The sequence below is a fragment of the Hemitrygon akajei genome, chromosome 6, assembly GCF_048418815.1.
Source record: "Hemitrygon akajei chromosome 6, sHemAka1.3, whole genome shotgun sequence".
NCBI lineage: Eukaryota > Metazoa > Chordata > Chondrichthyes > Myliobatiformes > Dasyatidae > Hemitrygon > Hemitrygon akajei.
The window spans coordinates 180,245,141-180,259,153 of NC_133129.1; the positions used below are offsets into that span (position 1 = coordinate 180,245,141).

Below are 14,013 nucleotides of genomic sequence, written 5' to 3' on the forward strand. Positions count from 1 at the left end.
CACTTAATTTGATCCCCATCTTACCCCTTCTCCATCTAATACCCCATCACTACATTGCAATGTTAACACTTTAAATTTGCTTTTATAACACTGTTTACATTGCAAATACATGGTGGTATTTATGTACAGTATTCCATATCCATGCATTAACCTCTAAGTTAATTTTTATATAATTTTTTATTCTCTATAATAGTTGAATGTTGTTTTTTGTTGCATGTTGCAGCAACACACCACAGCAAATTCCTAATATATGTAATGTAAATCGTGAATGAAGTTGACCCTTAATATTGTCAAATGATTACACAGTGCATTGATGTAGGACAAGGTAAAACAATAACAACGCAGGCTAAAGTTTAAAAGCTAAAGAGACAGTGTGTGCGTGTGTCCTTAATTCCTGGTGGAGTCATCGGGGCGCAGTCATGACCAGATTTTTGCACCGATCTTTTTTTGCTGATTGCTCATCATACGGTGGAGCCCATCCCTCTCCGGGCATTTTGGAGCCGGTTGGATTCGAACTCAGGAGCCTTCGCTCCGAAGTCCGGTGCTGATGCCACTACGTCACCAGCCAGCCTAAAGAGAAAGTGAAGTGCAGGTAAACAATAAAGTGCAAGATCATAATGAGGTAGATTGAGAGGCCAAGAGTCTATCTTATTGAAAACAAGGTCCATTCAAGAATCTAATCTGATAACAGTGGGTTAGGAGTTGTCCTTGAGCCACAAGACCATAAGACATAGGAGCCAAATTAAGCCATCTGGCCCATCGATTCTGCTCCACCATTCAATCATGGCTGAATCTGTTTTTCTATCTCCTCTTCAACCCCAGTAGCCGGTCTTCTCCCCGTAACCTTTGATGCCATGTCCAATCAAGAGCCTATCAACCTCTGCCTTAAATACACCCAATGACCTGGCCTCCATAGCTGTATGGGAGGCAACAAGTTCCACAAATTCACCACGCTTTGGCCAAGGGAATTTCTCTGCATCTCTGTTTTGAAAGGGCGCCCCTCTATCCTGAGGCTGTGCCCTCTTGTCCTAGACTCTCCCACCATGGGAAACATCCTTTCCACATCTATTCTATCTAAGCCTTTCAACACTTAAAAGGTTTCAATGAGATCCCCCCTCATCCTTCTGAATTCCAGCAAGTACAGACCCAGAGCCATCAAACGTCCCTCGTGTGATAACCCTTTCATTCCTGGAATCATTCTTGTGTACGTCCTCTGGACTCTCTCCAATGCCAGCACTTCATTTATAAGATGAGGGGCCCAAAACTGTTCACAATACACAAGGAGAGGCCCCACCAGTGCCTTATAAAGCCTCAGCATCACATCCCTGCTCTTGTATTCTAGACCTTTTGAAAAGAATGCTAACATTGCATTTGCCTTCCTCACCACCGACTCGACCTGCAAGTTAACCTTTAGGGTGTTCTGCACAAGAACTCCTAAGTCCCTCTTTATCTCAGATTTTTGGATTTTCTCCCCATTTAGAAAATAGTCTGCACATTTACTTCTACTACCAAAGTGCATGACCATGCATTTTCCAACATTGTATTTCATTTGCCACTTTCTTGCCCATTCTCCTAATCTGTCTAAGTCCTTCTGCTTCCTACCTATGTCCTCAACACTACTTGCCCTTCCACTAATGTTCATATCATCTGCAAATTTGGCAACAAAGACATCTATTCCATCATTTAAATCATTTATATACAGCATAAAACAAATTTATGTACGGCATAACACTGACCCCTGCAGAACACCACCAGTCACTGGCAGCCAACCAGAAAAGGATCTTTTTATTTCCACTCGCTGCCTCCTACCAATCAGCCAATGCTCTAACTATGTTAGTAACTTTCTGGTAATACCATGGGCTCTAACTTGTTAGGCAGCCTCATGTGTGGTACCTTGTCAAAGGCCTTCAGAAAGTCCAAATTAACAATATCCACTGCATGTACTATCTTGTCCTGTGTCACCAAGTACTCCATCACCTCATCATTAACATTCGATTCCAACATCTTCCCAACCACTAAGGTCATGCTAACTGGTCTATAATTTCCCTTCTGCTGCCTTCCTCCTTTCTTAAAGAGTGGACTGACATTTGCAATTTTCCAGTCCTCTGGCACCATGCCAGAGTCCAATGATTTTTGAAAGATCATTTGTAATGCTGCCATAATCTCTAATGCTTCTTCTTTCAGAGCCGACTGGAACATGCTATCAGGCTTTTGTATCTTCTGCTGGATGAAGTGGGGGGGGGGGGGGGAAGCGAGAACGTCTGGGTGGATCAGGGCTTTGACCATGTTGACAGCTTTACTGAGGCAGCAGAAAGGATAGACAGAACCTATGGAGGAGAGGGCTGGTTTCTGAGATGTGCTGAGCTGTGTCCACAATTCTCTGCAGTTTCTCAAAAGCAAAAGTTCTCTGGATGCTAGAAATCCAGAGAAACACACACAAAATGCAGGCAGAACTAAGCAAGTCAGACAACATCTATAGAAGTGAAGAAATAGTCAAGGTTTTGTGCCGAGACCCTTTAGCAGGATTGTTCCTCTGTAGCTTCTTGTAGTGAGATGCAGAGTGGATGCCGTTTCAAGTCGTTATGCATCCGGACAGAATTCTCCCATGTCCTCCCTCCCTTCCATGGAATAGATTCTAGATTGTTTAATGTCATTTCCAGTACACAAGTGTAAAGGAAAGTGGAATAAACGTTACTCCGGAGCCAATGCAACCCCCCCCCCCCCCAAAAAAAACAGAATAAGATAAAAGAAAACAATTTAACTATAAATCTATAAGATTGCTTATATATATATAGATTGATTGTTTACCCATAAAACTAGGTACAGGAGTGTCTGTTCATAAGGAGGCTGACAGAAAATGATAAAATAATGGCGTTTAGGTGTGGGTTAGTGGGCGGAGGTGTTGATCGGCTTTTCTGTTGGGGAGAGTAACTGTTTTTGAGTCTGGTGGTCCTGGTGTGGATGCTTTGTAGCCTCCTCCCTGATGGGAGTGGGACAACCAGTCCATGAGCAGGGTGGGTGGGATCCTTCATGATGTCACTGGCCCGTTCCTGGCACTTTTCTGTAGATCCTGTATATCCTCGATGGCAGGTTGGCTGGTGCCAGTGATGCACTCAGCAATATTGACTCTTCCTGTACACTGCAGTGCACTTTCCATACCATGCAGCAATGCATCTTGTCAGGATGCCCTCTATTGCATATCTGTAGAATGAGGTGAGATTGGATGCATTGTCCAGCTCGCTTTAACCTCCTCAGAAAATAGAGATTCCTTTCAGAAATCCAACCTTGTTTAACTTCAAATAAAGTAGATGGGGATCATAATTCTACTGTCTTCTATCTAAATATTTACATTTCTACCTCTCTGGGAGCCGTCACAGTACATTAAAATTCCAGCCTGATACTTCTGTAATATAGGAAGCATATTATGCACCTGTTACACAACAAATACTGTCAAAACAACCAAATCATTCTCGTTGTTTTGTTGATGTATGGGTCAGGACTCAGAGATCTCAGGCACTTTTATGCAAACTATTACCTTCTGCAAAGTATTGCTGGGGAAAATTTTATTTTTTCCTGAGTGGGGAGACAGAATCTTGGTTTAAATTTCTTTGGAAAATGGCACTGTGGTAATGTAGTGCTAGCTCAGTACTGAAGAGGGAATATCAGACTGCCCCAAAAATCAGCAGAAAAAGAAAATAAAATATATCGTTTAGACATGTACTATGTTTTTATAATGCCTCAAGATATAGGAGCAGAAATAACCCATTTGCCCATCAAGTCTGCTCTGCCATTCCATCATGGTTGATTTATTATCCTTCTCAACCCCTCCTCCTGTCTTCTCCCCTAACCTTTGCACTTCTGATTTCTCCCCTTTTAAAAATAGTTTACACCTTTATTCTTTCTACCGAAGTGCATGACCATACATTTCCCTACAGTGTGTTCCATCTGTCCATTCTTCCAATCTACGTTAATCACTTCACTACTGTGGGCACCCATGTTAGTGTAGCGGTCAGCACAATGGTATTACAGCTCAGAGTATCGGAGTTCAGAGTTCAATCCTAGTGTCCTCTGTAAGGAGTCTGTACATCCTCCCCCATGGAATGTGTGACTTTTCTCTGGGTCCTTCGGTTTCCTCCCGCTATCCAAAGACGTACCGGGTTGGTTAATTGGTCATGGTAAATTGTCCTGTGGTTAGGTTAGGGTTAAATCAGGGTTGTCAGGGCTTGCTGGGTGGTGCAGCTTAGGGGAATGGAGGGACTATTCCTTGCTATTTCACAAATGTACCATGGAGACCATTCTAACTGGCTGCATCACCGTCTGGTATAGTGGGAACCACTGCACAGGATCAAAAAAAGCTGCAGAAAGTTGTAAACCCAGTCAGCTCCATCATGGGCACTAATCTCCCCAGCATCAAGTACATCTTCAAGGAGCAATTCCTCAGAAAGGCAGCATCCATCAATAAGGACCCCGATCATCCAGGTCATGCCCTCTTCTCATTGCTGCCATCAGGGAGGAGGGACAGGAGCCTGAAGGCACACACTCAATGTTTCAGGAACAGTTTCTTCCCCTCTGCCATCAGATTTCTGAATGGACAATGAACCCATGAACACTACCTCACCATTGATTTTCTCTTTTGTACTACTTAATCAATTTAACTTTTTAAACATATGTACATTGTTATGTATTCAATGCACTGCTGCCTCAAAGCAACAAATTTCATGACATATACTAGTGATATTAAACCCAATTCTGATACTTAATCTCTAAATAGATCGATCTGCCCACGGTGGTGACCGATTTGGGAGAAACGTCATAAGAAAATATTAATCTTTCAGCAGCTGTGTTTTTGTATATTTCTTAGCCTGTGTGTTTTTTACACTCACAGGCTGAGGCTCCCAGCCCATTTCTGGCCCTACTCCCAGGCAGAGATATTAATGAATGAACAAGACAGGTAAGCAGCTAATCACAATAAATCTTCTGCCTTAATTATATCCTAATGAAACTGTTAGTGCTTTCATCTGCCATTAATCAACTATAACAATCACGTTTCTCAGCACGTTATAACTGAAGGATTGGAGAAATGCCTGTTTATTGTCACAGGGTCATACGCTATGGAATTGGTACCTATGACCCAACATGTCCAGACCAATTATTTTTATTTATTTTGTTTATTTAGAGATACAATGCAGAACAGGCCCTTACAACCTAACAGCTGCACCACCCAGCCACCCACCTATTTAACCCTACCCTGATCACAAGACAATTTGCAATGACAAATTAACCCACTGGCTGGTATGTCTTTGCAATGTGAGGGGAAACTGGAGCACCCAGAGGAAGCCAATGCAGTCATGGGGAGAACATAAAAAAACTCCCTACAGAAGGTGCTGGAAAGGAACTCCGAGCTCCGATGCCCCAAGCTGTAATCATATCAAGCACTTGTCCACACCAATCCCATTTTCTCTCTTGCATCCCCATCCTCGTGTTCTAGAGGTCACAGGTTAAAGGTGAAAGGTGAAATATTTATGGAGAATCTGAAGGGGGAACTTCTTCAGTCAGAATGTGGATCACACTGCCAGCGGAATTGGTGGATGGTGATTTAATTGAAAGATCTAAGAAGTATTTGGTACATGGATGGGAGGAGTGTGGGGGGATATGGTCCAGTGCAAGTCAATGGGACTAGACAGAATAACAGTTCAGCATGGACTAGCTGGGATGAAGGGTCTGTTTGTGTGCTGTAGAGTTCTATGAATCTATGACTCTCTGTGACCATTGCTGCTTCCCCCAATACTACCCCTATCATTTTCCTCACCACCAACTTAACACTCAGACAGACAGACAGACATACTTTATTGATCCCGAGGGAAATTGGATTTCATTACAGTCGTACCAACCAAGAATAGTGTAGAAATATAACAATATAAAACCATAAATAATTAAATAATAATAAGTAAATTATGCCAAGTGGAAATAAGTCCAGAACCAGCCTATTGGCTCAGGGTGTCTGACACTCCAAGGGAGGAATTGTAAAGTTTGATGGCCACAGGCAGGAATGACTTTCTATGACGCTCAGTGTTGCATCTCGGTGGAATGAGTCTCTGGCTGAATGTACCCCTGTGCCTAACCAGTACATTATGGAGTGGATGGGAGATATTGTCCAAGATGGCATGCGACTTGGACAGCATCCTCTTTTCAGACACCACCATCAGAGAGTCCAGTTCCACCCCCACAACATTACTGGCCTTACGAATGAGTTTGTTGATTCTGTTGGTGTCTGCTACCCTCAGCCTGCTGCCCCAGCACACAACAGCAAACATGATAGCACTGGCCACCACAGACTCGTAGAACATCCTCAGCATCGGCCGGCAGATGTTAAATGACCTCAGTCTCCTCAGGAAATAGAGACGGCTCTGACCCTTCTTGCAGACAGCCTCAGTGTTCTTTGACCAGTCCAGTTTATTGTCAATTCATATCCCCAGGTATTTGTAATCCTCCACCATGTCCACACTGACCCCTTGGATGGAAACAGGGGTCACCGGTGCTTTAGCCCTCCTGTCGGCCAGCACACCTTGGGGGGAAGCCTACAGAGTCACAGGGAAAACGTGAAAACTCCACCCAAACAGCACCCAAGGTCAGGACTAAACCTGAATCTCTGGAGCTGCTAACTTCTGTATTACAGTGTTGCCAAATTTCCAGAAAATAAAATTATATCCCAGAATCACAATCAGATTTATTATCACTGACGTATGTCGTGAAATTAGTTGTTTTGAGACAGCTGTACAGTACGATTCATTAAAAATTACTGTTAAATTACAATAAATATATAAAACAAATAGAAATAGAAATAAATAGTGCAGAAAAGAGAGCAAAAGGATGAGGTAGTGTTCATGGACCATTCAGAAATCTGATGGCAGAAGAGAAGAAGCTGTTCCTAAAACATTGAGAGAGCATTGTCAGGCTTCTGTGTCTCCTCCCTGATGGTAGTAATGAGAAGAGGGCATGGTCTGGATGGTAAGGGTCCCTAATGATAGATGCTGCCTTCTTGAAGCATTATCTTTGAAGATGTCCTTAATGGTATGGAGGGTAGTGCCCACGATGGAGCTACATCCTATGCAGCTTTCAAATCCTGTACAATAGCCCCTCCATACCAGATGCTGATGCAACCAGTCAGAATGCTCTCCATGGTATATCTGTGGAAATTTGCTAAAGTCTTTGGTGACATACCAAATTTCCTCAAACTCCAAATGAAATTTTATAACAACTGAAAATATTATCACAAAGTACATTGAGGCATTGATGATGCTTGATGTACTGAGGCCCCTCCAACATTTTTTGCGTGTTGCTCAAGATTTCCAGCACCAGCAGAATCTCTTGTCTCCAGCCATTGTTGAAGACATTGTTGTCTTCTGTAACAGGATTGAAAATAGTTCACATGATTTTTGTGTAACCAATTTCTATGGCATAACTCTAATTTCTGATTTTCTGATTGCAGTGAAGACTTTGGAGTTATCCTAATACAAATCCTAAAGCCCAGCATTTCCTGATGAGAAAATGGATTTGCCAAATTGCAGTGGATTCTTGTTGTCAACTTTTTCAACTTCCCTTCATCTTCCAAATGTCACCACAAGAGAATGAAGCTCCAAGAAGAACTGATGATGAAGGATGAATAATTCAAGAGGAATATCTGGAATCATCATGTTGCCTGGTTTAATGAAGCAGTACTTGCAAAGACCAGTTGGGTGGGACGATTTTATTGGTATTGGGTTATTATTGTCACATGTACCAAGATACAGTGAAAAGCTTGTCTTGCATACTAGTCATACACATCAGATCATTACACAGTGCTTTGAGATAGAATAAGGTAAAACACTTAACAATGTATAATAAAGTGTAAAAGCTACCCAAAATGTGCAGTGCAGGTAAATAATAGTGCAAGATCATAATGAGATAGACTTTGAGGCCAAGAGTCCATCTTATCATATAAGTAGATGGCTGAAGTCCTTGGTCTGTGAGTTCACTGGGGAAATTAGAGGCCTGATGGGTCCAATGGAGGCGGGAGCCGGAAAGTGGTCCGTCCTGGAATTGGAGGGCTGTCCGTGTGAATGAGTGGGAGGAAAGGGGCTTGCTTTGCTGTGATTATTTCTTCTGTTCAATGGGAGTTCAGTGAAACCCTTTCTCACTGCACCCCCTCTGAGATCTCCTGACCTCTGACTCTTTGACCAGATCCACTACCACAGCCACCTATTCTTCCTGGGAGCTTGTCTTCACTGCCTGTAGGAGTCCTTCTTCTCCAGGCCTTGACCATTCCCACCCACCTAGCTTTACTTATCACCTTCCAGCTAGCCTCCTTCCCTCCCACCCCCCACCTTTTCAGTTCGAAATGTTGACTATCTATTCATTTCCATAGACGCTGCCTGACCAGCTGAGATCCTCCAACATTTTGTGTGGATTGCTCAACATTTCCAGCATCTGCAGAATCTGTGTTTGTTTTTTTTTGTTGCCGTTGTTCTGCTGAACACTATGAGCATGCTATGTTAGCATCTGAATGTGTGGTGACACTTGCTGGGTGCCCCAGTACATCTCTCACTTGTGTTAGTTGTTACGCATTTCACTGTGCGTTTTGATGTACATGTGATAAATTAATTCATCTGAATCAAGAGGTCCATTCTTAAGTCTGATAAGAGTGGGATAGAAGCAAGTAACTACCAAGTTAAGATTTGGTTAAATTTCAAAGTAAGTAACTGGGAATTTATCAGAAGCAAAACCAAGAAAAGTCTTTCCCAACCAATAAAGCAATTAGTGGCCATTCTTTAAAACAACAACTGTAACTCAAAATCATAATACTGCAGATGTTTAAAAAGGTGGCATCCGTCGGTCTCGAGAGACCATGGATCTGTGCCTGGAGTTTCCAGGGCGCAGGCCTGGGCAGGGTTGTATGGGAGACCGGCAGTTGCCCAAGCTGCAGGCCTTCCCCTCTCCTCGCCACCGATGTTGTCCAAGGGAAGGGCACTAGGACCCACGCAGCTTGGCACCGGTGACGTTGCAGTGCAATGTGTTGTTAAGTGCCTTGCTCAAGGACACAAACACGCTGCCTCAGCTGAGGCTCGAACCAGTGACCTTCAGGTTACTAGTCTGATGTCTTGCCCACTAGGCCACGCGCCAACACAGATGTTGGCGCAGATGTTTAAAAACTTGAAATAGCACAAAATGGTCCAAGTACTCAGCAGGTCAGGCAGCAGCTATAGAGAGAGAAATGAATTATAGAAGAAAGTTGTCAAAATGAAGTGTTAATTCTGCGTGAGCTGTGATTGTATCCAGCATTTTATGCTTTATTACACAAAATTGAATTCACCCATATTAAACAGACAAACATCCTTCCCCAGGCAGTTCCCACTGAATATATCAAGGTATCCTACAAGCACAATGAAGCCTTTTCACCCCAATATTCCCTGCTGGCTCTTTGGAAACAAAAACTATTCTGTTGAATCCCATTAATTCTCTCATACTTTGGGCATACACTATTTCCTTCTCATACTGTTATTGAAATTTGCTATGGAATGTGTTTTGATTTCTTCTTCAGGCAATGTATCCTGAATTTTTAACCTCCCAGCTTGGCGTTTCTCCCTGTTTACCCTATCTAAATATATTTTCTGCCCTCCCACCAGGCAGAAGAATCAAAAGCCTGAAAGAGCATATCACCAGCCTCAAGGGCAGATTCTATCCAGCTGTTATAAGACTATTGAATGGTCCCTTAGTATGATCAAATAGAACCTTGACCTCATAAACACAGAGAACTCTGCAGATAAAGTAGCATCTATGGAGAGGAACAAAGAGTCAACATTTCAGAATTCTGACTTCTTCACCCTTGCTTTCCAGTCCTGATGTAGGGTCTAGGCCAGAACATTCACTCTATTCCTTTCCATAGATGCTGCCTGACCTGCAAAGTTCCTCCAGCATTTTGTGTGTGTTACCCTTGACCACTCTGTGATGGGGTGGATATTCGTCTCTACCAAAGAAGGTGTAAGGTGCTCCTTCCCTCCACTAGCCTGCAGGTAGGTCACTCTTTAGAAAGGTATAGTGACTGCTTAGCCATCACCCCCTCCCATCAGGGTCACGTGAGGCCATAGAAGCAGGTGGTGCATGGTTGTATGAGCAGGTCGTGTATATCACAAGTCCTGGTTATGCAACTACCTTCACCAGGCAGACAATCTCTGAAGAGTATTGGTAAAGGTTGGTGCCTTGTAAAGACACTGTCCAGAAGAAAGCAATGGCAAATACCTTCTGTGGAAGAACAATCATGGTCATGGAAAGACTATGATCGCGCATGTCCTATGATATGGCACCTAATGAATGAATGAACCCTTGACCACATAATCAAGCTTCTTGTGGTTTTACACCTTATTGTCTGCCTGCATTGCAAATTCTCTGTAACTGTAACACTTTATTCTGCATTCTGTCATGGCTTTCCTTTGCTGTACCTCAATACACCATGCAAAACAAACACACATCTCATTACACATGAGAATAATAAAATAATTCCAATAATATATTGAATATTTTGATTTTCATTCTGCATAATTCCACCATTTCTACCCTCCACAACGCTAAAGTCCTTTTACCCTCTAGATCAGGAGTTCCCAACGTGGGGACCACAGAGCCCTCGGGTAATGGTAGGGGTCCATGGCATAAAAAAGGTTGGGAACCCTTGCTCTAGATGTTCCTGCTAATCTCCACACTGAGTGATAAGTATGCTCCCTAAAATGTGGCACCTAGAGTGAGAGACAATCCTCCATTTAGGACTGAATTGATTGAAAAAGCTCCATTGGGAGTGGACAGTAGAAGGACAGTAGCTCAGAAATATCTAAGGAAGGGTTAAAATGGTAATTTGAATCTTAAAAAGTTATGGATTTAAGTGGTAATATTGTTCTAAACGGTTGCTGTGATACTCATGTAGGTTATACTGTAGGACAAGGAACAGTGCAGACCTTCCGATTCAAATTTATTTATTATGTGTTCATGAGCCATTTCCATTACCCTGGGGATGTGCTGGGGAGAGGCCACAAATGTCACCATACTTCTAACACCAATATAGCATGTTCACAACTCACTAACACTAACCTGTATATTTGTAGACTGTGGGAGGAAACTGGAGCACCTGGAGGAAACCAATGAGGTCACAGGGAGAAAGTACAGACTCCTTACAAACAGCAGTGGGAATTGAACCCCAATCAGTGATCACTGGTGCCGTAAAACAATTGTGCTAACCACTGCACTACTATGCCGCTTTCAGATTGACATAGAATGGGGACTGAAGTAGATGGTCTCTGAGTGCTCTTTGTTGAGGAAAATATTGGATGATTAAATCTAGACCTGACAACTACACGAATGCCAGTAGAAGACTAAGGTGGGTGTTGTGGTGAGGTGAGGGTCTTTGAGATAAAGAATGGGCAGGAACAGAAATTCAGAGTGAGGCTGAGTGAGAGGATGAGGATGTAGGCTGTGCTGGATAGGTGGAGGAAGACCCACAAGGGGAAGTGACATCTAGTGGAAGAGGGACTAGGTCATCAAGTTGAGTCTTAAGATGACAAAGCCCAGGATTCAAAAATCAAAGTTCAAAGTAAATTAAATATCAAAGTACGTATATGTTATCATACGCAACCTTGAGATTCATTTACTTGCAGGCATCACAATAGAATAAAGAAATACAATAGAACTAATGAAAAAACACACACAATCAAGAATTGGCAAACAATCAAAGTACGAAAGAAGGCAAGCTATGCAAATATATAAAAAAATAAATTAATAAATAATACTGAGAACATGAATTAGAAATGTAGAAACATAGAAAACCTACAGCACAATACAGGCCCTTTGGCCCACAATGCTGTGCTGAACATGTACTTACTTTAGAAATTACCTAGGGTTACCCATAGCCCTTTATTTTTCTAAGCTTTATGTACTTATCCAGGAGTCTCTTAAAAGACCCCATCATATCTGCCTCCACCACCATCGCTGGCAGTCCATTCTACACACTCACCACTCTCTGCATAAAAAAACTTACCCCTGACCTCTCCTCTGTACCTACTTCCAAGCACCTTAAACCTGTGCCCTCTCGTTTCAGCCATTTCAGCCCTGGGAAAAAGCCTCTGACTATCCACACGATCAACGCGTATCATCATATTGAAGAGTCATTGAATGTGAATCCATATGTAACACTTGCCCAACAGGCTGGTATATGTCTAGGGGAAAAGGAGATCCAGCCACTCACCAACCCCACCTCCCGTACATGCAGGGGCTGTGGGAATCAAGGTTATGCCGCGCGTACATACACAATATCAAACTCACACCAGATACCGTTACGGAATACACTTTAAAGAGTTTACTAAAACTAAAAGAGTACTAGACAATACAATATATATGAAAGAAAAGAAAAAGCAAAAGGCGCTAAACTTATCAAAGTCCAAACCACTTCGTGCACAACCGTTGGAGCTCAATTATTGAAGTCTTCTGGCCACCATTCGACCCCCTCCGAACTCCTCGACTCGCAGCTCAGGACCATCCGAAGTGGTCAACCAAACACATCTATCTTCATCTCCTCTCCTCGGGGTACCTCCTAGCCTCGGACCCCCGCTTGAGGTCCATTCCTCGCCCAGTTTACAGTATCACGTCCTCTCTCTCTCACCCCCTCGCGCCGATCTCCCAAAAGCCTGCCAACAATAGTTTACAGACTCAGAAGAAAGAGCAACATTAATCCCAATTGGTTTACAAAGGAACACAATTCTCGTTATCAGTAAATTTTAACCCAAACAAGCTTCCAGCACTCTCTCGCAACAAAAATCATTCCTACTTTTAACAAAACAAAGAAGCCATTCTGAGTAACATACACAGTAACAATGAAAAAGAAGATACCCCCTTTACACATAGGTTGTGCAATTAGCCTAGTGTTGAGATGAGTGAAATTATCCACACTGGTACAGGAGCCTGATGGTTGAGGGGTAATAATGGTTCCTGTACCTGATGATGGGGAGGGCCTAAGGCTCCAGTACTTCCCTCCCAATGGCCTGGCCATAAACGACCTGGGAACTTTCTGGAATTCTAACCCTATCTTCTTCCTCTTAAAGCCCACTTCTTTGAACAAGCATTTTTTTTAAAATATTACCCCAGTCAGTGGCTTGGGATCAAATTTTACCTCCTTGGCTAAGAATAGTCCTGGGATGTTTGATTTCATTAAAGATTAATTCCACAAAGTAGAAAGCCTCTAGACTCTAAACGTTATAGAGGGGGCTGGGGGATGAGCAATAGCTTTCTGTGATTCGTGTGCAAGTATCAAAGTGTCTCTGACACCATTGGTCAGGAGTTAAACAGCAAACTTCAAAGCTCAGTGGCATGTTTAGATGTAATTTCATATGAACTAGCCCGGGGGAGGCAGTGTGTACCTTAATCATAGACTAACTTAATTACTGGTTCATACTGGACAGTACAAATCTAAATGTGTTTATTTTAAATCAAGCCAGCTGCACTTAAATGTAAATAGAATGCATTTAAGAAACATTTGCAGGTGGATTTATGTCAGTAGACAGGGCTGAAACTGGACCACGTGATATCATGAAGAGGACACGTCACATTGCAAAGCAGTTTCACCAATGTAATGATCCAGGGCTTCCTCTTATGCCAAGATGAGGCCACCCTCAGGGTGGAGGAACAACACTTTGTATTCTGTCTGGGTACCCTCCAACGATGACATGAAAATCGATTTCTCCTTCCGGTGAACAAATTTCCCCCGCCTTCTTCTATTCCCCACTCTGACCTTTCTCTTCTTCTCACTCACCTATTACTTCCCCCAGGTCCCCTCCTCCCCTTTCTCCTATTGTCTACTCTCCTCTCCTATCAGATTCTTTCTTCACCAGCTCTTGCGCTTTCCCGCCCACCTGGCTTCACCTATCACCTTCTAGCTAACCTTTCTCCCCTGCCTCCCGACTTTTTATTCAGGTGTCTTCCTCCTTCCTTCTCAGTCAT

At 42.9% G+C, this 14,013-nt stretch overlaps 1 protein-coding gene across 1 annotated transcript in view; it reads left to right on the forward strand.

The window, feature by feature from the left end:
- LOC140729730 (doublecortin domain-containing protein 1-like) overlaps positions 1 to 10,530 on the forward strand; it is a 537,877-nt gene extending 527,347 nt beyond the window's left edge. Inside the window, exon 40 of the mRNA XM_073049855.1 lies at positions 7,490 to 10,530. Within this exon, the coding sequence (XP_072905956.1) occupies positions 7,490 to 7,492 (3 nt within the window). The 3' untranslated portion in view covers positions 7,493 to 10,530. The remainder of the gene's footprint in view (positions 1 to 7,489) is intronic.
- The last annotated feature ends 3,483 nt before the right edge of the window (positions 10,531 to 14,013 follow it).